This window comes from Centruroides vittatus, unplaced genomic scaffold (genome assembly GCF_030686945.1).
Source record: "Centruroides vittatus isolate TY-2023 unplaced genomic scaffold, ASM3068694v2 contig_1591, whole genome shotgun sequence".
NCBI lineage: Eukaryota > Metazoa > Arthropoda > Arachnida > Scorpiones > Buthidae > Centruroides > Centruroides vittatus.
The window spans coordinates 35,141-62,671 of NW_027120974.1; the positions used below are offsets into that span (position 1 = coordinate 35,141).

The window sequence follows — 27,531 nt, forward strand, 5'->3', positions numbered from 1 at the left end:
AGAAAATCTAGTCAACTACCAGGATTATGTAAAAAAGTTCTGCTCTATTCATTCAAGCTACATATTCTGTTGACACCTTTTTGTTAAGGTAGGAAAATCATTCATTTTAAATAAATCAAAATACTATTATATTCAATATTTTGGTAACTTTTTTTATTGGCAGGCTTCTGCTTTCATATTTATTTCTAAAAAATTATGAAGTACTAAAAAGTTCAATTGGGTATAAAATAATTTCATCAAATATGGAGGTAAGTTTTGTTATACTTCTCTCTATAAATTTATTTATTTATTTAATACAATTGGAAACGTCAGGAGATGATTGTAAATATTATGGAAAATTTAGATACAAATAAAATATTATTAGGATATAAATATTATAAGCTTGTATTTCAAACTGTGATTGTTTGTATTTAATTTAGGTTCATTCATTTCCACTGTTTTACAATGGATTACAAATGTTATTGTAAATGAACCATACAATTAAAATATTTAGTATGACAATTCCAGAAACTCACTCCAGGCAATACTTCCCATATAATTACTAAAGTCATTATAATACTACAAAATAACTCAATAAAAACATCTCTTTCGTTTGAAAGTTGTTTAGGAATCTGTTGCTGAACTTTTTAAAAAATCCTTCAGTCCGAATAACTTTTGATTGAGAATTGAATTAAATTACAATTTTTTTTTCTGGTTTTAGGCCCTTTACCACTCAGAGAGCACAAAAAGGCCAGAGAATGTTATAAAGACAAGTGTGTCTGTATTGGTTAGTAGATGGGGTCCTAAGATGGGCTCATAAGAAAAACTAGTCTCTTGTGAGGGCTCATAATAATACATTGTATGTAATATGTATATGTTATGTTTCAAATTTTATTCTGCATGTTGTGTTTTTTGTTGTTATTTTAACTTACCAGTTTTTTTGATAAAATAAGAGGAAAATAGATTGATAGAAAAGTTGCAGTTTGCATTTCATAACCAACCAGACCTAACCAAATTTTCTGAGTTACTCAAAACTACTGAAGAAAAGAAAGCAGCAGTGAGCAATTCAGTGATAACAATTTCCAGCAAATTTAGAATAAGAATTTTGATAGGATGAAAGTACCACACTCCATAGGGGTAGAAAATCGGTAGCCTTCCAGGAGGACTTTAAGAGGAGCTGGCTCCCATTTGGGAGAGGTAAAGGAAAACTCCATCTGACCAGCTAGAGAAAGACCAAAAACTTAGTTGAGATACCCAACTAAGTACAGAATGCTTAATAAAGACATAGGGCAACAAACAACCAATCTCTTCTGAACAATATTTACTTATTTATTCCTCAAATAAAAATTATGAAGTTTTAAAATATATTTGGACTTGAATGTTTTGAGTAACCTAGAATTTAATACTGCTATAACATTCTCTAGTTTGTAAATAAAATTTAAAATAAAAATAAAATCTTGATTTTAAAAACTGTATGACTAAATATGTTTCATAAAGTTATTAAATTATAAATTCTTACTTACAAAGTTATTTATCTTCATTTTTATTATAAGAATTTTGTAAATAACTTTCAACATTAAGTAAAACTTGAGAAAATTCAAAATTTTATTTAATTTGAAGTTTTTTTATTTTTATCACTAATTAATTTATAATTTACGAAATTGCTAATAATAATTTCTTTGAAATTAAATTTTAAAGAAAAATAATAGTTTTATGTTCACTGAAATTTTCCAAAGATATTATGATTATTATTAGTATATAATTACTCTGATCAATAATTTATTCTTGAATAAATTATCAGATGTATATTTGAAAATTATAGTGAAATGTCATGCATTTGTTAAGAATGGCTGTATTTGTTTAAATTATTTGAATTTTTTTTACAAAAATTGACTTAAGTATATCTTATTAAAAAAAATGATTTAGGATAAATTGATTAATCACTAATAAAAAAAGTAGTATATACCTGAAGACTCAGGATTAAATTTCAAATGTATAAATTTTTGTGGGATGATATATTGCAGTAAATTGAAAAAAAATTTAACTAGAAATTTACAACCACTACATTTAAGTAAAAATCAAAGTTTTAGCTTAGCAACTCAAATTCATGATCCTATGTTATGCAATGATAATTCTTGACAACAAAAATGTTATATTTCACAAATTTTATAATGGAAAAAATGTTATTAAAGATTTTTTTATCAGAATTAAAATTAAAATCTGAAAATATTACTTCAATATGTAAAAAGATATATCCCAATTATTATTCTATCTGTTAAATTTTCATAGAAAAACACATTTTTGATCAAAATAAATTATTTATATATTTTTAGTCATTGAATAGTTATAATTATGAGAAACAAGCAATAATTATCACTGTTTTGAAAAGAAAAATTAAGTAAATGTATAATTTTATAAAAGAATTTTATTTGAAAATGTTACATTAATTACGAACGATTATTTATTGTGACATCGTGAAAATGCTGGGCTGCAATTTTTAATCATATTTTTAATTTATTTAATTTAAAATACAGTATATCCTCTACGCCTCAAATTAGTAGTGGCTTGCCCCTGTACATCATGCTTTTCCTTTAACAATAGAGTCGTGCCGGTCAATTAACTGCTTTCGGGGGGGATGTTTTGAATTTAAAAAAAACGTGACTTCCGGTTTTCATCGGAAGTTATTTAGTTAATTGGTGCCGGGACTTATCCCCTACGGTTTCCATATCTGGTTTCGTTTTTCATCTAATTCCGTTCTCGAGATTAGGAAAGACACGTGGACGGACAAACGACAGTGGGAATTTTGTCTACTACAAATTTTTTCAAATTGCAGCCCGATAATGCTTAATAAATACAATGAAAATAATAAAAATATGTACTTTTTGAGTTAGTTTTTAAAATATCAAATAATATTTAAAAAGAATTTTTTGTAACTTTATACTATATTGTTTTGTATGATAATATAAATAATACTAGTAATATTTTTTATAAAAACAAAATTAAGAAGAAATACATTTTTAATGTATTTTGTCATTTGTTTCAATTAATTTAAATAATATATTAAATAAATGACATATATGAAATATCATAAACTTATCGTTTTCACAAATATCAGCTGCTACATGTTTCGATTTTTTTTTCTTTTTTGAGCGCTTTATGGGCGAATATTTAGAAGTTCAGTTAGTTAAATCAATAAATGGTTCGGAGTTTCTACAAGAGTATTTATATACTATCACGAATCAAAAATTTAATCCGGAGTCGAGAATGTATGTATGTATATATATATAATATTTTAATATACAATATAAAGAAAAAACTAGCAAGAAAAATAAATACAGGGTTGACAAAAGAAGACGCGGTACGCTTACCTTATATCTAAATGATGATAAGTTCGCAACAGGGTGTTGGAAACAACGCACAAATTAAAACTGCCGAAACTGCAAGAAAAAAAATACAGGGTTGACAAAAGAAGACGCTTACCTTATATCTAAATGATGATACAACGCAAAACTGCAAACCAAACCAAACAAATTGAAACTTGCTGATACAACGCAAAACTGCAAACCAAACCAAACAAATTGAAACTTGCAAAACCAGAAAATGGCACTTCAAGCATTCGAACTAGCAGCTTTATACGAAACTATCCACCTGGCGGAATGTGTGTACAACTTCGAACCTTTGTTTGGCCGCGTTTCTTTGTTTGCTGCAAGAGATCGCTGCAGCAAAAATAAAGCAGCTTTTACGTCCGCTACACGTGTAAAGCAAAATGAACGCTTGTGTGTATAATACGATATTATGCTGTAAAAATAAAAAAGTCGAAGTGATTGTTGATAAAAATATTATGTAAAGATTAAGAAGAATTAGATTTTATAAAATGACTCTGAAAGTTATCTAAAGAATAAGAAAATACTATATTTTAAATATAATTATACATCTATCTCTTTACTTCGTTCACATTTTCGGAAAGAGAAATGCTCAATTCTTTATATCTCTTTATTTAAATATTGTAGTTCTTTAACTAAAGCACTACTTTTGGCTGTAACTGGAATTAAAGGATAGATTACGGCGTCCATGTTTCGCTCGAGCGGAAAGCGTTTCTAAACTATGATGCAGCGACGTGTAGCGATAGCTGCTTTGACGTCATTTTCGCTACATTCTCGCTGCATAAAGAAACGCGGCCTTTATTTGATTGCCGATATAACAACGTAATAAAAAAATAGATTTTTTTATAACAAGAAACAGATCGATTCTAGACACAAAAAATCGCAATTTGAAAAAATCAATAATAAATTACGGGATGAGAGGAAGGAATTGAGCCGATCTAATCAGGCTCCATTCCTTCTAGGTCAGTCAGGGTCAGTAGCTCACATTCCGTTCGCCTCAGACTAATATAAGTTTATTTTTATGTATTGATAAATTTAATATTTATTTTTAAAGAAAATAATTATAAAACAGTAATGTTTGTACAAAATTTGTACGAACATTACTCATTAAGCGCTAATCTATTTTCGCTTTGTCTTTTAATCTATTTTCTAAACGCTTTTGTCTCAATAAGGAAAGAAAGAGCTTAAAATCTATTTTCGTTAGTTGTGCTTAATGAGGGGTTCAAGACCTGTCACACCTTGTGACAGGTCTTGCTATGCAGCAAATACCGAACAACTATCCAAGCGAAAGAAAAAATCTCTTTGTCTCTCTGTCAACCGTAATTCCTTAGAATTGACATATTTTCGGAAGAGCTATGAAATATATCAAATATTGCTAAATTCCTTTCCTGCTACTGTCCCAATTAAGCATTTAAATTATTTATCAGTTTGATTTCCGTTCTTTTAGATTTAGATTTAGAAGCTATTTCTTTCATGACTGAGTGTTTTTTACGAATGTATGAATTCGCTTTGTGTTGAAAATCTGCACTCAACAGACGCACTCGTAGATGGTACCGTAAAAATTAATGATATTAAATCACATAATTCTTTTAGTACATCTGAGCAGCTCAGTCTTATTATTAACACATAATAACTTCATTGTAATTACTTATTCTCTACTTGTCAATATGTATCCATATTATTTGCTGCTACCTCATCGGTAGTTAGTTATGCCATTCTGGCCAGACGAATGAATACAATTTCTTCTTGTATATAATATTATATTGTCTTATTTTTAAATTCTGCATTGCATGTCAGTACTGTATCCACCCTACTCTAAATTCATTCTCAGCTATTTTCTACACCTTTCCTCCTCCTAATTTTAATAATAACAATATTAACACGTAATTAACTGTTTTGTCACTTCGAAAAGCTGGCGGACCACAGTTGACGAACTTTGTTAGTTAGGAAAACGTAATATCGTAACGAATATCGTAACGGGTTCTATACTTAAATCTTGACAACGATTATTAATTTTTCGATATTAACTTCGTAAAAACAAATGAAATAATAAATAACGGAATTACTTTAAAATTCAGACTAAATGCTTAATTATATGCATTATCAGTTTTGCAATCTTGATATATTACCGAGGAAAACGTGTACGTCGGACGTTCGGCGCCGCTTTCCTGTAAGCCTAGAAGTTTGGCAATGGCGTTTGGAAAGTCAGTGGAATCACGCTCGACATTCCAAAGGCCATTGCTAAACTTCTAAGCTTACAGGAAAGCGGCGCCGAACGTCCGATGTACACGTTTTCGCGTTTAAAACTTCGCCTCAATCTCGCTATTTACTATTAAATGGTTAAATATATAGTTTATTATAAAGTAGGTAGAAAACATTTTATTGAAAATCATTATATATTATTTTTATTCCTAGAATTTTAGGTATGTGATTGCTATTCGAATCAGCTTACAAACCCAGAAATTATTTATTGTTTCATTTCATTCCGATGGATTTTTCGGACTAGCCGACGTAAAAAATAAATGGATTTTTGATAAATTAATTTAAGAAACAATTATAGTACGATTCTAGGTAAAATTTTGAAACAAACAACAATCTTAGTGATACATTTATAGTAAAAAAAAAATAAAAAACAGATCGATTCTGAGCGCGAAATATCGCAATTTGAAAAAAATCCTTATTAAATTATGAAAGATATAATGGAATAAATAATTCATCGTGAAACTACTGTTTTAAACGTTATTGTTTATTAAAATAATAAACTGAACATATTAACATAATTAAAGATTGTAAATATGAAAATGATTATCAGTTTTTATTACAACTTTTTATTAAAAAATAGTGTGTGTAATTTTTCTGCTTTTATTCTATCTGTCTTTTCATTCATTATCTGACCAACTTTCGAAAATATTCGCTCTGCTGGTACAGAAGAGCAATTTCTCTTAAATTTTGCGTTCAGAAGCGATATTTCGAAAAATTGATAATAGGCATGCATAAACGCTTTTGACGTCGCTGGTCTCTTGACAGTAGCTTGCATTAAATTATACTAAAAAATTCTAGACAAATTTTTTAAAAGTCAGTAAAACTAACACTAAACACCTTAAAATTAGAAGACGCTTTAAGTAATTTCTAATTTTCGGATTTGTTTAATTAATTAGAATAAATGAAATCATGTAAGAATTTTTATTCTAATTTAATAAAAATTTACAAATTTTAAGTTTTTTTTTAAATATATTTTTTTTTATATATGACTTCAAAAATTTTCATTTCTGTCGAAGTATGCCGGAACAACTGAATCAGTCGATTCTAAGAAAAACAATCGAATCGAATAATTGGCTTTTTACAACTGATTTCTGCCCAACACTAGTACGATCCTGAGACAATGTCCTAATTCTTTTTCTATGAACTATTAACCCCGGTAATTTCACAATTCGAAAGACTCTAAACATGCAATACGGCTCCTTTCAGTGGCATAAATGTTCTTATATTTGACTGACATTAAGGTTTTTAGAATAAATATTACTTTAAAACACTATTATATTTAAATTAAAATTGACGAGTTTCATTTTGTTTTTTATTAAAATTAATTTTTTAGGAGCAGTAATTCCATTTTTGGTTAGCCATTCACTGCCTAATTTTCTAGAACCATTTAAAGTTTAATTAAATTATCTATTAACATTTTTATAAGTTTTTTCCCCTTTATAAAATTCTATACATAGGATCTCTTTAGACAATAGGCTATATATATATATATATATATAAATAAATATATTTCAAAATTATTTTGTATGGAGCATTATCTTTATATAAAAACCGTAGAAATTTTTTTTAAAAATCGAAAATATTTAATTTAAATATAAATAAGAGTTTTTTGAGTAATTGTAGACACTTCTGAATAGTATTGAGCAAACAAAGCAAGAATAAGAGAGAATGTTGCACTTTCTTCTCTAAAAAAAAAGTGTCAAAGAAATGGAGAAGTCGAATTAAATTTAGTTTTATGTATAAACAATATATCCTAACATTAATTTTATGAGACAATATAGTTATTTAATGAAACGTGACTGATACACACGATGTTTTTCTCATCGATTATTAACACAACTCCCACGTTCTACCGGAAGTTGAAGGTCCAATCACGTGACTTGCCTCAGTTTTGTTTACTTTTAGATACGGTCAGTATGCCGTTACTGCTATGCAATTTTCCCCGATATCGTGATACGTTTTTGAAATGAAGTAAATATTTTATAATAAACACTAATTTATGGTGTATTATATATTGGTAAATGAACCATTCTAAGCATTTCCTTGTTATAAAAATGCAGCATAGCGTATGTAATGCACAGATGTACGGAAAGCTTTTACCAATGCGTTCAAAAAAAAAAACAAAAACAGCAACGTTTTTATAATAAACCTATTTTTCATTTTAATTGCGTGTTTTTTTTGTTGGATAGTTCAAAATTAAAACATAATACGGTTATTTTATGTATCATCGAATTAAATTCAATACTCTAAAATCACCAATTGGTTTATGAATTATTTTTTGTATTTTTATTGTCTATATATATTCATTATTCCTGTCAAATCTGGATTCAAATAGAGAATTCTGTCATAAATATTGTTAATATAAATTCTGTATTAAATAGATAAAGTGATTAAAGTGTGTTTAAAACAGACATTCTCTATTTGAGAAAATATAATTGGTACCTACACCATATATTGATGAAGTGTTCTTGAAAAAAATCTTTATCTGCTGAAATCGTTTTCAATGTCATGGCATCATTTTTCAGATTAAAATATAAATAATTTTCATTGACTAAAAATTTTACATTCAATTTTATCATTTATATACCTATATATTTAATGATCATTTATTATAAGATATTAAATTGAGACAATTTTCTAGAAAAAGCTAAATAAAATAGGTTTGTTTATCGGTAACATATTTCAAGGCATATTAAAACACAATTTATTAGCAAATCAAGATATAATTTTATTTAAAAAAAGTTACAGAATAGGAACAAATTGGTACATTTGGTTAAAGGTTCTGTTTACACTTTTTAGACTGAGCTAGTTTTTTGAACGGTAGTTTCTTCGCCACTTTCGTGGATGTACATGGACATCGGCCTTTCATTTCCATTAAATCTGTTATAAAATTCCTTCCACGTGTTCAACGCGTTCTTACTCCAGCATATCCATGGCCCCGTACTTATGCCAACCACGAACGACATGAAGATCTTTAGCATAAACACGTCCACATTTGGCCTGCTGTTGGAACCCGCTGCCAGCCACTTATCTCTGGAGTAATATTCGTAAAAGTTTGCAGTCAGCACGCACAAGGCAGGTACTATATAAAATACCGCAAAAATACCAATTCTGGCGGTTAAAATATCTAATTTTTCCACTCTGCAACAATTGTTGCGGTGGTGTGTGTGAAGGGCCGGCGAATATTTTGATTTTAATATATAATAAAGTGTAGTGAGTAAAAAGATGGAACCAATGATCAGGTAAACAAATGACGGGACGATGACGAAACCCAGTAAATTTTGAGGGCTCTGATTGCCTACGTAACAAGTTCCGGTCAATTCGTCGGCGTCGACCACTCTCAAAAGGAGTATGGCGATGGTTTTCAGGGTAGGGAATGACCAACCAAACATTTGAAAGTAAATACGACGTCGTTGCATAGCTTCGTTGTTCCACTTGAGACCCACCGAGAGGAACCACATAATGGTTAGAATAACCCACCAAACATCGCTGGCCATGCGGAAGAAGTAAAGGAAAACAAAAATGATGGTGCAATTGATGTTATCCAGGCTTTCCTGGATCAAGATGGGCACTCCGTGCTGACTGTCCACGTGACAGGAAACCTCTTTCCACCCCGCCATTAAACGTATAATGTAGGCGATACTGTATACATTATACATACCGCTTATAATAACTATCGGTCTTTCCCGGTAGTGAAATTTGGAGGAATTGATGAGGAAGGTAGAGACGGTGAAAAGCGTGGAAAGGAAACACAAAACGGACCATACCGTAGCCCAAATCTCTGCAAAGTTCTTGTTAACTCGACTGAATAACACTTCGGAATCACACGTTTGAGTGCAACGCCCCGTGCCATTGATGTAGTAGAAGCTTTCGACTTTGTATTTATTGCACAGTCCATAGTGTTGGCTGTAACGATGCCTGTAAGGTTTGGTAGGCTTTGTAGGCACGTTAACACCTCGATCGGTGAAGCGTCTCCAACCGTAACTGTGAAGTTGGTGATGATCTTCTCCCGTTGGATCTGGTCCTTTCATACACATGTGTACGTCGTTGTTTTCGGTCGGAAACTTGCTACACTCTAGAGCAATAGGCCAACGAAAACCAAATTTTTCCATCACCGGAAAACACCTGGCCTTAACGTCCTCGCAAAGAGGAGCGCAAGGTCCTATATTCTGCGGCACCATATCCGAACACATAGGAACGTAAACGGAGCACAGAAAAAAACTTAACCTGGACGAACAGCCGTATGCTATCAGTGATTTCCACATCGCCAATTCTAAATGGGCGTCATATTGACGCCTGTCTCCTAGTATATTGGGCATTCTGGTGACGTTATAAAATCCTAAATCCTTACACATTTCGATTTGGATCGGCTCGCACATCGGCGCCATTTCGGTATTCCTAATCGCCAAAAAGCTGAATATAACTATTAAAAACATTTTTCCTTTTAGCAGTAGAGGAGAGAGAAGAAAACGAATCGCCACTCGTCACGAGGCAGGCTCCTCCCCAAGTTACGACAGTTTGCAACTGGCCTATCCTGGGCCGTGTTTAGTAACGCAGAACACCTATGTTAGAATTCTGAGTGGCTTAGTAGGCGGAGCTAAGAATAGATAATGGAAGCTAGTGGTGGGAGGAGTCAAGCAGTAGTTAGAAACGAGTTCAACACATGTGCTTTCCATTTTTATTACCCGAAAGGGATTGTTTCTTTTGTACATTTTCTTAATTCCATAATAAATGGCTTTTAACTCTGTTACAGCATAACTAGACTTAGCAAGAATTCTGCGTTACTGAACACGGCCCTGGTTGAAATTAAAAGTTCTATTTCTGCGAACGAATATGTGTTTCTGTTAACACTGGTCATTTCACAATTACAAAGACTTGTTTGACCTGGGGTCAAACAGGTGGTCATCAAGTTAACTGGGGGTCCCTTGGAAGGAGTCGCGAAACAATAATGAAATCATTTTATGAAAAAAATCATTTATTATAAACTTATAAACATTTTACTTACAATAAGTACACGTAAAGAAAAGCAATTAATGTGATGGTTGCATTTGTTTTTCGTTTAAAATTTTCTCCATACGTGGATCTACGTTAGAAACATACAAAAGCAAATTGTTTTCGAGTGATAAAAGACGATTCCTGTATTTAGTTTTTAGCGCAATATTTGTATTACATTTTTTATACTGTCGGTATTTTCTTAATGTATAAAATTAGTGCAATGTGATTATATAATACTTAAAAAAATTTATATTTATAATTACAGTCAAAATTCAATTAATAATAGTAAGGCTTACTGTTCTTATTCCTTTGAGTTGAGGGTCGCAAAATATTAATTTTATTTTTAATTTTTTATGATATAGTCGTGTGTTAGGCTTAACTCGACCACCTAATATAAAAAATTGACATCGCTCAAAATATTATAGAAACCATCAAAATTCTTTGCCGATAGTTTAGACAAATGTTTTCTCTGCATGAAATGAAGCAATCGAAAAAATAATGGGTGGACCATCAAAAATTTAGCAATTTTCCACGTGTTCTCGATTCTGTAATTTGTTTTCTTCATAATATAAAATACTCGATAACTAAAAACATAATAACACTCAAAAAATGCATTCATGTCAATTCCTGAATGTTATAACAATTTAATTATCAAAAATTTTATAATTTTCACAATTTGTATTATAATAATTTAATTTTTTTTTCTGGCGTCCCAGTTTCAGCTTTATTAAGTATTCTTTCCAGTTTTGGGTACTTTGGCTACTATTTTTTAGTTTGGCGTAAAAAATATCATTTTGCTCATTGGCTACTTTTTGGGCTGCATATTATTTATAAATATACTAGTTGAATAAAAATGCACTTTAAAATGGTTTTTCGTCGTTTTGTATTAATTAGAGACAAATAAAACAAATATTTGTGTTTTTCAAAAAAATTTATGTTTGTCTCCTTTATAATAAATGAATTTATATATTTCTAAGTAAAAATTAACTCCTACCGTCTCCAATACAATAAGTTTCTGATTATTTAATTAACATTCATCTATGGAATAATTTTATTTAAATTAAAATTTTAAACAAACAAAATACGTATAATAATTCTTTATTAATAAAAGATGTTAATAAGAATCAAAATTGCCTTTCGCCCTTAGACACTACGGTCCAACTGTAGTAAACATTTCTAGGAATTTGGAACCTGCAGACCCCCCACAAGTTTGAGTTCGAATGCTACGCTAACTGGAAATGTCAGAAAAATTCTTAAGGCTTTTCGTCTTTATTTTACAGAGATAATGAATGAAAGGAGAAGTAAAATAAAACTAGAAAAATTACATACTCTACTTTTTTAAAATGAAAACTCGTAATAAAAATTTATAATCATTTTCATATTTACAATCTGTGAAATAATATTTAATATGTTCTGTTTATTATTTTAATAAATAATAAAATTAAAACAGTAGTTTCTCGATCAATTATTACATTGCCAGTTTCATAATTTAATAAGGATTTTTTTTCAAATTGCGATATTTCGCGCCTAGAATCGATCCTTTCTTATTTTTTTATCGTAAATGTACCACTCTAAGACTGTTGTATATTTAAAATTTTTACCTAGATTCGTACTGTAATTGTTTTATTAAATTAATTTGTCAAAAATCCATTTATTTATTACGAGAAATTCATTGGCAATCAAATAAAATAAAAAATTTCTAGGCTTTAAGCCGGTTCGAATACGGTAGTAGTCAGTTATCTAGATCGGCGGTTCCCAACCTTTCCGACCTCACGGACCACTGTCATAAATTTTTTAACGATACAAACATCTATAGAATAACGATCAAACACGTTTCATTACGTTTTACTTTATTAATACGAAATCCACTCGTTTAATTTCAACAAATAAGTGAAGTTCGTTGCCGCATCGAAATAAGTTTACGGATTCTTGGGTCTTTTCCACCAAGGACGACAATCGCACTCGCGTTATTTATTGATTTATTGACATCGTTATTTATTGATAACAGCCATTTCGTGTTTAGTTTTAGATTCGAATAAAAACCCCTCTAACGAATTGCACTTGTATTAATGCGATGTTTTGAAAGGAGAAAGTTAGTAACAGTTTTAAAATGTTAAGTTTAATAATTTTCAATGTTTTCTCTCTGTTTTGTAATAAACTCAGAGACGTAGCTAGGGGGGGCGGTGGGGGCGGCCCGCCCCGGGTTCACCCTGTAGGCCTGTATCTAAAAAAAAGTCAAGGCTCGCCTCACATGACAGTTTCTTCGCTATGAGGAGACGCCACGAGAGCTCGCACCAGCTGAAAATCATACTATGATTTATTCTATAAATCTAAACTCATACGTCGCGACATCGCATTTTCATTATATCGTGCAAGTTGCTCGAGTGCGAAGATATTACAATTCAACAGTGTTTTATAAAAGAGATAAAAAGGGTGACACTACGATATCCGCACCGGATGTCACCTATGCTAGCTACGCCACTGAATAAACTATATATCAATTTAAACAATATATTCAGCAATTTAATCGTAAATGTATCAAGATTGCATAACTGATAATGTATATTATCATTAAAGAACTAATCCGATTTATTCAGTCGATTGTCCTTGCTACAATCGCATGAAAAATCGATCGTGCCCCATCACTAGCTCGACTCACGTGGTCCGTCCGCGTGCCAATTTGCCTGCCGCTCTTTCTTTCTTTCGTTAGTTAAACGTATATAAACAGATGACATCGGATTATTTTTTGTAATATATGTAAAGTTTTTTAATGTGTCTGCAATTTCACCGTTCAAATTTCTGTATGTTATCAGCTCATTGAAGAGCTCAAGACCATCAATATGATAAATTAACGTTTTAATAGAATAATAATTAAAGCAGACATTCAGTTAAACATATTGTAAGGAACGTCTAGTAATAAATGACATCACACCATGCGAGATATAAAGTGACGTATGTACTTTCCCGAATATTTTGCATCACAAGAATTTGCCACGTGTCCGAGTAAATACGCTATATAGTTAGAGTTCAAGTTGCAGTCTTTATTCATGTTTTTTTTTTTGTAAATTAAACTGTTATTTATTTCTAATAATGTAAAATCTACTTCTGTCTGTTATCTACAAAAGTAATATGACTTTATGGTTTTATTTTATGATTCTATTTTTTATGATAGACATTGGAAAATATAATAAATAATGAGGATAAATCACATTCTTGGAAATTCCTGTGGACAGCTAAAATTTCTCGTCCTAAAAAGAATTCCTTAGAAAAATAATGACAGCAAGAGATACACTAGTAATTCGAACAAAAGAGGTATTCACATAAACACCACTATCACCGACCCCTAAATATATAGAATATGCCTACAGCTAAGAACACTAAAAGAGAGAGTAGGTTCATAGCAACTTTTAAAATGTCAAGCGTTAATGAAGTCACAAGCCTCACGGGAGCCCTACTGTACTGCTTCACCTAAATATCGGCATACATAAAGGCAATACTCAGAAACACACATACACACGTTACACATACCCCTTTTTACTGAGAATCTTCTAATGCAATCGAACGTTTTCAATTTGATCAATTTTCTAGAACGTTTGCAATCGTTCTATAATCGAACAAATATGTAGTAACACATTTCGTTTATTCGTTTATTTTATTGAAATTTCGTATTTTTTTGATAGGATTAAAACAAAAAATTCAATTCGGTTTAACCATTTTTTTACAGAAAGTGTAGCAAATATCAATCAATCAATTCTTTATTGTACTAAGGAAAAAATCCTTGTTAAGGGGGGTTATTTAAACGTGAAATAGACCCGTAATAAGTTATTGTACATCATATGTTAGTTTAGTTATTACACATAAATTGAATAAAAAAAGATTATTAAAGAAAAGTTTATTTATACATATAATAAGTTATTGTTGACTATCATTCTCTGAGTCATGATTACTAACATCGTTGTTAAATATATCGGTAATTTGGGTAAAAAAAATTATTTAGTTTATACATTTTATTCTTTGATAAGTCTCCAATTCTTGATTTATAATTTAAGTTTTGGTTCATGCCAAGTATTTCTATTATTTGGTATTTTTGACGATATTTTTTAATAACTGTACAGTCTTTCAGCAGATGAAGTATTGAAAAGTTGTTTGATTTGCACCAATAGCAGTTTTGATTGGAAAAGTTTATATATGTATTATTAACCAGTAAGGAATATTTATTAAGACGGGGTTGTAAGCATAATCGTTTAATATTCATATTTATATCGACTAATAAATCTGGAACTAGAAGAAATTTTTAAAATCTCAGAATACCAGGGATGATAGGTTGATTTCAGTATTGATTCTTGATCCTGAGTTATTGATTGCGATATGGCCGAATCCATCAGTAGTGTGTAACCGTTTTTCCAATTTATGTCAGATTCATCTAGTAAGGCACTTGAAATTCCATACGATTGACATGTGTAGTTAAATTTATATTGCCAAGTATCTTTGATGGGGTTTAGGACATTTCTTTGATACATGTTTTGGTGTAAAAATTTTATATTTTCATCATCTGTATTTATAAGTCGGTAGTAAAATCTTATTAATCTCTTTAAAAACCAAGGAAATATTTGAATTCTATTTGTTTCTGCTCCTGGCACCGTTCTCTCGAGCTTGAATATTTTACGTAAATAATTAATGTGAAACTTTTCAAACTTATAAAAAAGATCAAGAGCCCACACCGGGCTGGCGTAAAAAAGCGAAGGAAGAATAATAGCGTTGAAAATTTTAATTTGAAGTTTAAATCAGAAATTTTTAATGTTGAGCATAAATATATAGTATTATCAATGAGTGTATTAATTTTTGCAGTATGTACTTTCAAATGCTGTTGGTATAAACCATTCCAGTTAAAAGTTATTCCCAAGTATTTTAAGTCCAAGTTATTCCCAGAAATTATTCCCAAGTATTTTATACTTGGGAATAATTTCGAGAGGTCTGCCGTCTAAGTAGAAAGAAACCTGTTTCTTGATTAGCTAATTTAGGATTTTTTCTGAATATAATTATTTTTGTTTTGGAAGCATTAATCGATAAATATAACGATAATAAGTATTTATTTACTTTATCGATTTTATGTTGTAGTGTTATGCGAGTAGGTGCTAATAATACCAGATCATCTGTATACATGATATAGTGGAAGATACGGCGGTTGATATGTATTCCTTCATTGTCCTTATCAAATAAATTATTTATGTCATTTATGTAAACATTGAAGAGATACGGAGATAGAGGTTCACCTTGAAGCAGTCCACGATTTGTAATTATTTCTGGATTATTTAAGTTGTCATTTACGATATAAAGTTTATAGGAAGAAAAGAGATACATAATCGAGCCTGAGAAGCAGTTACCTGCACCATATTGTTTTAATTTGTTGACTAAAGTTGGAACATGAACAGAGCCAAAAGCTTTAGTGATATCAATAAAGTCAGAGTAAATTTTCCTACGTTTTTTTTTTTTTTTTTTGTAAATATATTTGAATAATTAAAGATAATAGGAAAATAGCAAAATTCGTTCCTCTGGATTCGGTGAAAGCGTATTGAAATCCTGAGTTGAGATTTGAAATTGTAGCAAATATTGTTTGTGGCGAGTTTCGTGGAATTTTCATCTTACTAACTAAAAATAGGTCAATTTTAGTTAGGCATCAGTAATGAGTCACGCACACGTGATCAACTCACTAGTATTGCAAAGATTGTACACCTGTAAAGCTGTATAACAAAAATAGTTATTTATACATATGAAAACAAATAGTTGATTTATATTCCTTACACTACACCGAACATTAAAGCAACGAATATTTTGTCGTAGGCATATATCGTTTTTTCATAACTCGGAGACATATCCTACATCTATAAAAATATGCGTTTTTTAAAACAACGACAGGTTACAAAATAACTTATAACATTCGTTACATAAATTTAGGTTTTCTAAGTATCTTATACACTTCTGAATAAAATGATACTATAATTTCGATTATAAACAGGACTCGACTCAGTACATATCAGTACTGAGTCGAGATATGTTAAACGGTGTCGAGTAAACCGGAGTTTTTTTTTACATTAATGCCTATGTAAGTCGGCTGGGACCACAGAAAACTGACTACTTAACCGATGGTGTCGAGTTATTCGGGTGTCGACTTATGCGGACTCGACTGTATTAACTTATTTTTATGTAATTTTTTGCGTTCATTTTCTCAACTATGAAAAATCAATTATCATAAGCTACTAAAGATGTATTTTTTCTGAAAATATGATATTATTTCAACAATTTCTTTAATAAAATAATAAATAATCTTCATGAGAATCAAAGCGGTAAATTAAAAAAAGTTTAATTGAGTAATTAAAGCGGCATTGAGTAATTTAAAATTTTGTCATCTTAAATGAATAAAAATATATTTAATAATATTTGAGAAATAATTTCCAAACATAAGTTATCAAACATAAATTAATATTGATAAATACTTAAGAAGAAAAAAATATAAATTAGATTATGATATTTTTTATAATTATTTTTATTTAATCGAGCCAATTTAACAGCAGGGGGCGATGACAAAAACGGTCAAGTTAATTTCAACATAATTGTCGTTGGAGGAGTGTACAGGTACAAATTTTGTTTATTTATTTTTAATGTTCGTTTGGATAAAATTACTATAAATCATATTAATTTACGCAAGTATCGGGCAAAATTACACTTCTGTATCTTTTATTTAATAAATTCCATTTTAGTAACGATTGAAAGTATTAAATATATGCAAATGAGGCTAATTTGCATACGTTCGCGTACATTTAAAAAAACAGTTGAAGTAAGTAGCTTATTAAATAAATAAACAGCGATACCTGTTTATATAACTCTTCCAATTGGTTAAACCAGGGTTCCCAACCTTTTTTTTGACCAGGGACCACTTTGATTTCATTGTTGTTAGCAGGGACCACAAGGTTTAAGAAAAATAAATTGTGCCAATCTAAAAATAAACTTTAATCGAAACTTTTAACATAAGTAATCGTTAAACTCGAGAGTAACGTGCTTTAACAGTGCTATTATAATAAAAAACATTTTTAGTAAAAATTAAATTCAGTTTGTATCAATGTGGGAATAATAATTTGAAATGAATAAACGTTTTAAATCTTTCGCGGACATCTGAACAATTAGTTAACAATTTGTCCGCGTCCCGCGGCGTTTTATAGAAATTTCCTTTCCAACCCTTCTGTGACTAATTTAGAACAGAAGAGAGGAATGTGGCCCCTAGGGTGTGTGTGAGTAACGAACATTCTTTGCTGGGACATTACAATGATATATTCATTGGGTCACGTTAAAACAAAACTTAATTGGGAAGATGTACAAAAATCATTCCATTACATTACTGAATATTTTTCAGTTAGCAATATTTCCGAAAATGATCTTTTTAATGAAGTATCATTATTAAAAAAATATATTGATAAGGAAAGCTTGATAAGCTTATTTTCTGTCCCTTTATCGGAGGTTGCCGCTAGAGGCGCTGCTGTCAATCGTTGTGCTACAATGGCTGTATCATCCTATGTTTATATTGGTTTTAAGTGGGAATTTTTAGTAATAAAAGAATTTAGATCGATAATAAATCATATCACAAGCAATCAATTATTATATAGTATCATTTTATTAACATTTATACATAAAGGAAATAGATTTTATTAATGCTAATTAAGATTCTTTTTAAATCAAATAGCCTACACTGTATTGTCTATTTTTACATTACAACTGTTTATACAACTGTTACAACATTACTAACAAGGTTTATTCATATTTACTAAAAATACAGAATTTATCCTATTTTTAATAATAAAATGTAAATTTTATATGGCTTTGTGAACCTCTTCCACTGTGAGGACTTAGAATAGAACTTATTAGGCAAATGCTATCAGTTACATAATATTGTATACTGTTCATACAGTATTATGTGACATAGTATAAAGCTATATTAAAATTACAATTAAATTCTACACAGTATATAAACTAGTTAAGTAATGCTGTATCAGCGTGTAGTCGGAGCGAAGCTGCTCACACCTTTATTTTCTAAATTATGAGGGAAAAAATAATCATTCGTTCTCAACAATATATTTGATTTTTATTGGATCATTTAAAGGTACAAATATAAGGTCAGACTAAGGCAGAATGTTACTTTATTGTCCCAATATAAAATTACAAAATCAAGTATGTAACAAATAAACAATTATTAGCCTACTGCCAAGTACCCACACATATAAACTAAATTTTTTAATGTGCAGAATCTGTTGCCAGTCTCCTATTAATGGTTGGTACCTGTACATTATCACCATGTCATGATCACATGTAGTCTTCATTTGTTCTGGTATAAAATCATCCAAGTCTACAAATCCTTCAATATGACCAGAGGATATAATGTGATAACTTTCTGAAAGTTTGAGTTCATCTATTTGAGTTTTTGTTTAAGTTTGAGTTCAACATATCCACCAAGTGAACATACTAATGCTCAATTTTTCATATAGAGTATTATAGTAATAATGTATTTCTTTGTATATCTTATTATTTACGTACTCGCGTCACCAATGTTAATTAAAAAACCTTTGTCTTCCTGTAGCACTGATGAGGGACTAGAACTCATAAAACTGGTCCGAAATGCATTTGATGAAAAACCAATAAAAAGTTTTAAGCCTGTTTTAGCTGTAAGATAGTCTACCGAATTTTTTCGGATTAAAGAGACACCCACCTAATAAAACATAAATACAGCTACTAAACAAATTTAATTTAATTATAATAATAATCTTTATTCATAGTAAGGAGACCTTGTTACAGGGGGGAAATGGTTAATGTACGAGAAAAAAACATTAAGTACAAAGCAACAACATTAAGTTAATTGCATGAATATTGACAAATAGAAAATAGTCTATTTTGAAATTTTTGAAGTGTTGACCAGAAAAGTAGATTATTCTTGTCTGCTAGGATACGTTGTTGTAGGTTTTTAAAATAGTTTCATTTTTTTACTTTTAGAGGATTGAAATATGATGTTTTAATAATTTATTCTAAATTGTTTTAACGCTTTGTTCTTCTGAGTTTTAAGCTGGTAACAATTCATATCATACCATGGCTTCTTAAATTTATATGATAAATATTATATATTTGAAAATATAATTTATTTTTTATTTATTTTGATAGTACAAGGAAAGCCCTGTATGTACGGGCAATAAATGAACAAACAAGAAAATATTACAATCATACATAATAGTATAAGAATACAATTACAATATCTTCTACCCGAGACACGTGACAATCAAACTATAAACATAGAGGTATACAATTATTCGCGTCACATCCCTACTAAAGACAATAAATGTTCCCCCAAAAAGCAAAATGACAAACAACAAATAAACACACAAAACAAGAAAGTGGCAGCGATTGGTCGACGCATATAAAACTAAAAGTAATAATAAAGCAAAGTAAATTAAACAAATACCTGAAAAATAGTAAAGTGTTGATTAATAACCGCCCAAAAGCGCCGACCATAAATGCTGCCCATTTTGAATTATGTATTTGTATAAATTCTTTTAATAGGCCTACTAGTTCAAATTGTAAATATTTTTCTATTCCCTTCGTTGGAGCATGGTTCAATAAATATTTAATTCTGTTACTAATTGAAAGTTGGTAATGTTGATAGTTATAGTTGGTTATTTGATATGATATTGGTTCAATCTTATATAGTTGACTTTTTGAAATTTGAATGGACACTCTTATGGGAAAATGGTCAGAGAGGTCATAATTTAATATCTTGAATCTGTGTACATAAATCTGTAATTAATTCTGAACATATCATTAAATCTATTGTTGAACAGCCAGTGTTAGTCAGACAAGTAAATTCAGATGGATAATGACCAACAACTGCCGAATTATCTGGCTAGCAAATGGCTATAGAAATATTAATAATTTAAATTAATTTGGTACTAGAGATAATCATTTTAATTCTACCATTCAGTATATAAAGTTGTAATTGATCCATATATTCTAGTAGTTGAAGTCCTGATTTTTTATATTTTTTATCTTTTGATTTACGAGTGTTTTGGATTAATAAATTGGGTCTCTTATATTCCATATCCATTTTTTCTGCAATTCTCGCATTTAAATCGCCTATGATTATAACATAAGGAGTAATGATTTTCCATTGTTCAATGAATTTAAAGACGTCATTTAAAATCTGAAGCTGATCTGGAGGGATATAAACTAGTATAATGGCTATCAATCTGTTTACCAAAAAATGCAAGTCTAGATTGGTAATTTGGATTGAGACTGCTGTACAGTTATCAAATTTTTGTATATTTTTAATTACCCCTATATTTTTCTTAATGAGTAAGCTTAAACCACCGTACGGACGACCAGGGCCAACTGGTTTATGTGCCACGGTTGATAGTTTTTCTTTCTCTTTTTTATTGCTCTGCTATCTCTTCTGTAGGCTATCCAAAAATTGTTTTCATTTCATCAGCAGTAAAGTTTAAAAGTTGTTTTAGGTGAATCAATGATATTTGATTTGTGCATGTCATCATCAAGCACTGACATCAAAGAGATTCTCAGGAATATAATTCAAGAAATATTCTTCAGACTCACACTCCTTACCCTTTCAGGGTTCTATCTGAAATGCAGGAGCTAGTAGCAAGGGCTTAAATCTATTTGTATGGTGCCATGGTGGAGTCTGTTACTGCACTGATGTCAAGAAATCTTCCTCTATTTACATAACTGAAGAATCATTTTCATCATCGTCAAATGTATCATCTAATGACTTGCATTTTTCAGGACAGTTTGGTTGATAAATGTTCTGACTGGTTTAAATGTTTGGTCACTGTCTTCATCACTGGACCAGCCTTCCAGTCCACACAAATTTCTATCAATATCAAGTGTCCTATCATGTTCCTTCCTTATTTCATCTGTTGACACTGAAAAATTTATAATAAATGTCAATGATTTAGGTTTAATATATGATTTATGATATTAATAATTTATAAATTTTTAACAAACAAAATCCTGCAGACCAGATAAATAACTATACAAAAACAAATCACAAAAATTAATTTATTAATTTATTAATAAAAATAAATAATTATTTTTATTAATAAATTAATTTAATAAAAAATGAAAATAAATAATAGAATACATATTGCTGACTAAATGACAAAATAACTATAAAAGTAAATAACTTGCCAATATGAAAACAGTTCATAGGCTGTAATGTAATTATTGTAACATTAAGAACCGACGTGTCATATACGACACTTTCAAAAGTTAGCTCATCTCATGAAATACTGTTATTAATATAGTTTTTAAAAAATACTCTTATATAATCTTAGAAGTCTCCTGAACAAAATCACGTTTAAATTGTAAAATTATAATCAATAGTAATAGAGAAAAATGAATACTTACATGAAACAGTCATACTTGTGATCAATTCCGAAAACATGTGCTCAGACAATCACTCAAATTTTCCTTTCTTTCTATCACAGCGGGATGCATGTAGTCTAATAAGCTTCAATAAACTCTACTGATCAAATTAATAACTAATATAATTGTTTAGGAAACAAAAAACAAGAGCTGCTTCTCATTCTTTGGAAGGAAAATTGTGTGTCATATATGACACACGGCATCCCAAGAGGATACTCGATAATCAAGTTGCTTTCACTTTCAGTTGATTTTGTATTAAAAGAAGATTGCGTACTTCGGTTTGCTGGTGGTCTACCTCTTTTCGTTGGAGTTTTTTGAAGAGGACCTGGGTTCGGCTCGATACCGGACATTAGTAGTAGTAATTGAGTCAATTTTAAAGTAAACATTGTTGAGACATAAACAGAAAAAGTGAAATGGGTAAAATATTTTCCTACATAACAAGGTGCAATCAAAATCTCACCAGTCGCCATGACGAACGGAGCGCCCCCATATAGAATATTATTTAGATTTATTTGTGAATTTTGAGTAATATCATTGATAAATCTATGTGTATATTAAGCTAAATTACTATATTTTTCTAATATACAGTAAAATCTCAAAGGTTGGATACAAACATTTTGTAGCTTCGTAATGAAAAGATCTAAACTTCATAAATTAAAATGTGTTGTTTCAAATATTTAATTTAAAAAATGATTTTTTAATTTATGTATTTATTTGTTTTTTACAGATTGGATTGCTAAAATGGATAAGAAAGATAATAATTTCAAGCCTCCTTCGAGATTTAAAGTAACTAAAGTGGACCTTGATGTCGAGAATCAAGATCAGTCGGTAGCAGACAATCGTAACGAGGAGGGAACATATCAGCCTCAATTGACTCACAATTCCAATTACTCCAATTCATACAACACTCACAGTCTTAAAAGTTTAAGGCAATATACGAGAGAAGCTCTACCGCATTTAGATCATTACAGAAATACCCTTTCGCTACATGCTCATATCAGCCGACCCACTTTAGACAAATTACATTTGGGAGATGGCTCCATCGTCAGAGATCACAACTGGCAGAAGTCTGTGGAAAAGTTGCCAAAACAAACCGAACAAATAATCAAAACAGCTGTTAAGTTCGGATGGATTCAAGGTGTATTGGTAAGATGCCTTCTAAGTATATGGGGTGTTATGCTCTTTCTAAGATTGTCTTGGGTCGTTGGCCAAGCAGGTATCGGTTTAGGATGTGTGGTAGTTTTGCTTGCTACAGTTGTTACAGTTATCACATCTCTTTCAATGTCAGCCATCTGCACAAATGGAGAAGTAAAAGGAGGTGGTACCTATTATATGATTTCACGTAGCCTTGGTCCTGAGTTTGGTGGATCAATTGGCTTGATATTTGCGTTAGCAAATGCAGTTGCTGTTGCTATGTGTGTAGTGGGATTTGCCGAAACTGTTACAGACATCATGTTAGAAAATAAAGCCCAAATTTTTGAAACAAAAATGGATGATATGCGAATAATTAGCTGTGTAACAGTAGTATTTCTGTTAGGAATTGCTATTATTGGAACAGAATGGGAAACGAAGGCTCAAATTATTCTTTTTCTTATCCTTTTAAGTGCCATGGGAAATTTTATTATTGGTAGCCTTCTTACACCTACAGATGCTCAAATAGCTCAGGGATTTGTAGGATGGAATATTGAGCTTGTAGCAGAAAATTTTATGCCGGGGTTTAGAGATGGTGAAGATTTTTTCTCAGTTTTTGCAGTATTTTTCCCTGCTGCAACAGGTATACTTGCAGGAGCAAACATATCTGGCGATTTAAAAGTAATTGTTTTTTATTCCTTTTTTTAAAAAAATAATATCTATATTGAAATTATTGCTTTGTGTTTTTTAGAAATACATCAAATTTTCACTTGACATCATTGATAGGTTCTTGAAAACTGCAGTTTAATAGAAAATGATGTATAACAAAACCAGTTTTACTAAAGACTAATTGATATAAGCAAGATATAATGTGATTAATATTATATTCTAATTGTATTCTGTTTGCAACCACCAGCATTTATTTCCCACCTTATAGAATCAATTTTACTGTTTATAAAGAAAATTAGACACACTTGTAATCATTTAAAATTATTGTTATTTGTATCTTTCTTCAACAACATTATAATGAAATGATGTTAAGTGAGGACATGCTGTACTTTAAGAAAACACTAAGATAATTTATTTTTAAACCAACTACTGTTTTTGGTATGAAAATGATGAAACATTGAATTATATTATATCCTTAAACCTTGTTTCATTTATAATTAGTTTTAATTTAAATTTTTATATAAAGTTTAATTTTAATTATTTAGTTTAAAGTGCAAATTATGTTAATAAAGACTCTTTCTTTTAGGATCCTCAGAAATCTATACCTAGAGGAACACTTTTAGCAATATTGCTCACAACAATATCATATTTATTATTTGCTGTAGCAGCTGGATGTACAGTTTACAGAGATGCTAATGGAATGGTAGAATTTGTTCATAACAACACTTTACATCTTCTGAGAAACTGCAGTTTAGGAGAAAAGGGAGTGTGCCCTTACGGATTAATTCCATATTATCAAACAATGAAATTAGTTGCTGCTTTTGATCCATTAACATATGCAGGTATTTTTGCTGCCACTCTTTCATCAGCATTGGGTAGTTTAGTCAGTGCACCAAAAGTTTTCCAGGCACTTTGTAAAGATAAACTATTTCCTTACATCCATGTTTTTGCTAAAGGATATGGAAAAAATGGAGAGCCTCGTCGAGGCTACATTTTGACATTTATAATAGCTTTGGCATGTTGTGCAATAGGTGAACTGAACGCAATTGCACCTATAATATCAAATTTTTTTTTGGCTGCTTACTGTCTGATAAATTTTTCCTGTTTTCATGCTTCATTTTCAAGATCTCCGGGATTCCGTCCATCTTTCAAATATTATAACATGTGGCTTAGTCTTCTTGGAGCAATACTGTGCCTTGTTATCATGTTTATAATAAAATGGTGGGCAGCTCTTACAACATTTGCTGTTGTAAAAGTTTTGTTTATCTACATCTATTACACAAAGCCAGATGTAAATTGGGGATCATCAACTCAGGCTCAAATGTATCAAATGGCTCTTAATGCTGTTATAAAATTAAATCTAGTTCCAGATCATGTGAAAAATTATAGACCACAAATTCTTGTTCTAACTGGAAGCCCAAATAATCGTCCTCCATTGGTAGATTTTGCTTATACTATTTCAAAAAAATTGAGTTTAATGGTCTGTGGTCATGTTCTAATAGGAAATCATTCTCAAAAAACAAAAGCATTGTTAAGTCAACAAGCATATCAATGGCTTCAAAAACGAAAAGTAAAATCATTTTATGCAGTAGTTCAAGACAGTTTTTCACATGGTGTATCATCTCTGACTCAGTTAGTTGGAATTGGAAAATTAAAACCAAATGTGATTTTAATGGGATATAAATCAAACTGGCAAGAATGTGAACCTAGTGAAGTACTCGAATATTTTAATGTTATTCATGATGCTTTTGATATGCATATGTCACTTGGAATCTTGAGATTGAAAGAAGGATTAGATTATTCAGAATATGCTGATGCAGAAGAACTTGCAATACCTATTACAAATGATAAAAGTTCATGTTTCCCTGTGCAAATCGGTATTCCTGAAAATACCAGCAGAAGAAATATATCATGTTTTCAGTTGTCACAAGCTGAGAGTTCAAGAGAATCATCACCACCTTCAACTCCATCAGTACAGGGAATACAGAAGTCAGAAGGAGTGTCTCACAATACTCTTGGTCAAAGCCCATCTGTTATAAATAATTCTCAATATCTGAAAAGCCCAGTAAAAGATATTCCAAAAGAGGTATTAATGTCTGCTAATCAGTTCCAACGAAAGCAGAAGAAAGGCACAATAGATGTCTGGTGGTTATATGATGATGGAGGATTAACAATGCTGATTCCTTATTTGCTTATTAGACGATCTCAGTGGGAAAGTTGTAAGCTTCGAATATTTGCTTTAGCAAATAAGAACGAATTAGACAGACAGCAACACAATATGGCTGTTTTACTTAGTAAGTTCAGAATTGATTATTCTGATGTAACTGTGATACCAGATGTTATGAAATCACCACAAGATTCCAGGTAAGAATACATAATAGTGAGGTTGCAGCCGAAGTTTTCAACGCGAAATGTGAATGTAGGATGTTCAGTGCCGCCTTCCTCTAAGCCTAGAAGTTTGACAACGGCTTTTGGAATGTCAGTGGAATCATGCTTGACATTCCAAATGCCATTATCACATCCTACATTCACATTTTGTGTTGAAAACTTCAGCCGCAACCTTGCTAATTTCTTGCTCCATATACTAAATTTTAAAAAATATTAAAATAATTATTAATTTAATACTTAATATGTATTTCTAGTAAAAAAGAATTTGAAAACATCATACAAAAGTGGAAACATAATACAGAAAACAAAGATAACTTTCTTATAACAGAAGCAGAATTATTAGCATTGAAAGATAAGGTACTTAGTATTATCAGTTTTATTGTTATTTTAATATTAATACTGAATAAGTTAAAGTTCATTGCAAAATGTTAGAATAATCATCTTTTTAAGCATTCAAAGTTTCATTTGTATAATTTTTGTTAAATTAAATGTTTTTTTTAATTAATTGTAAAGATGACTAAATAGAAAAAAACTACAGTAATGTTTTTTAAATTATTTAAAATGGTCTTTTGAATTGCAAAAATAACAAATTTATAATAAATTAAATAAGTTTGTGATATTAGAATTAGAATTAGATTTTCAAATTTTAAAGTATTTTAATTGTGAAATCTTTTATGATCAGTATAAATATGAAAAAAATTTAAATGTTTCTTTTTCTATTTTAGAGTAATAGGCATATGCGATTAAGAGAATTACTTCTGCAGCATTCAAATGAAGCATCTCTCATTGTCATGACGCTTCCAATGCCTCGTAAGAGTACCTGTTCAGCACCTTTGTATATGGCATGGCTGGAAATGTTAACCAGAGATATGCCACCTTTTTTACTGATTAGAGGAAACCAAACAAGTGTATTAACTTTCTACTCATAGAAGATTGCTCTATAAATACAGAAGAGTTCCTACCCCAGATTGTAACCATAATAGCAACAGTCTGAACTTTAACTTATTTTCATTTACTTAATTGTTAATTGCCAAATGAACAATGTTTTTTTTTTTTTTTTTTTTAAGGATTGGAGTTTTCTAATCTTGACTAAATAGTCACCAAATAATCTATTCATTTGGAAAGTCATCACATTGATTTCATTAGTAGCCTATTTCATTTTTTTTCTATTCATAAATATTTTATAAAGAAATTTAAATCTAAATATTGGTGAGAGAAAATTGATCCTCATCAAATTGAAGAGGGAAAGTAACCT

The 27,531-nt window shown here is 30.3% G+C and overlaps 2 protein-coding genes across 2 annotated transcripts; one reads left to right on the forward strand and one right to left on the reverse strand.

Moving 5' to 3' along the window:
- On the forward strand, positions 1-27,184 carry LOC136968791 (solute carrier family 12 member 2-like; the record flags this gene model as incomplete). Its single annotated transcript, XM_067262828.1, has 8 exons — positions 1-88; positions 164-248; positions 17,189-17,252; positions 22,816-23,900; positions 24,475-24,919; positions 25,178-26,252; positions 26,531-26,633; positions 27,002-27,184. Coding segments are annotated over exons 4-8 (2,877 nt in total), but the record flags the coding sequence as incomplete, so codon positions are not given.
- On the reverse strand, positions 8,420-10,012 carry LOC136968790 (frizzled-4-like). Its single transcript, XM_067262827.1, has one exon. It carries the CDS (start codon positions 10,010-10,012, stop codon positions 8,420-8,422), a length of 1,593 nt encoding a protein of 530 aa, XP_067118928.1.
- Positions 27,185-27,531: the final 347 nt, after the last annotated feature.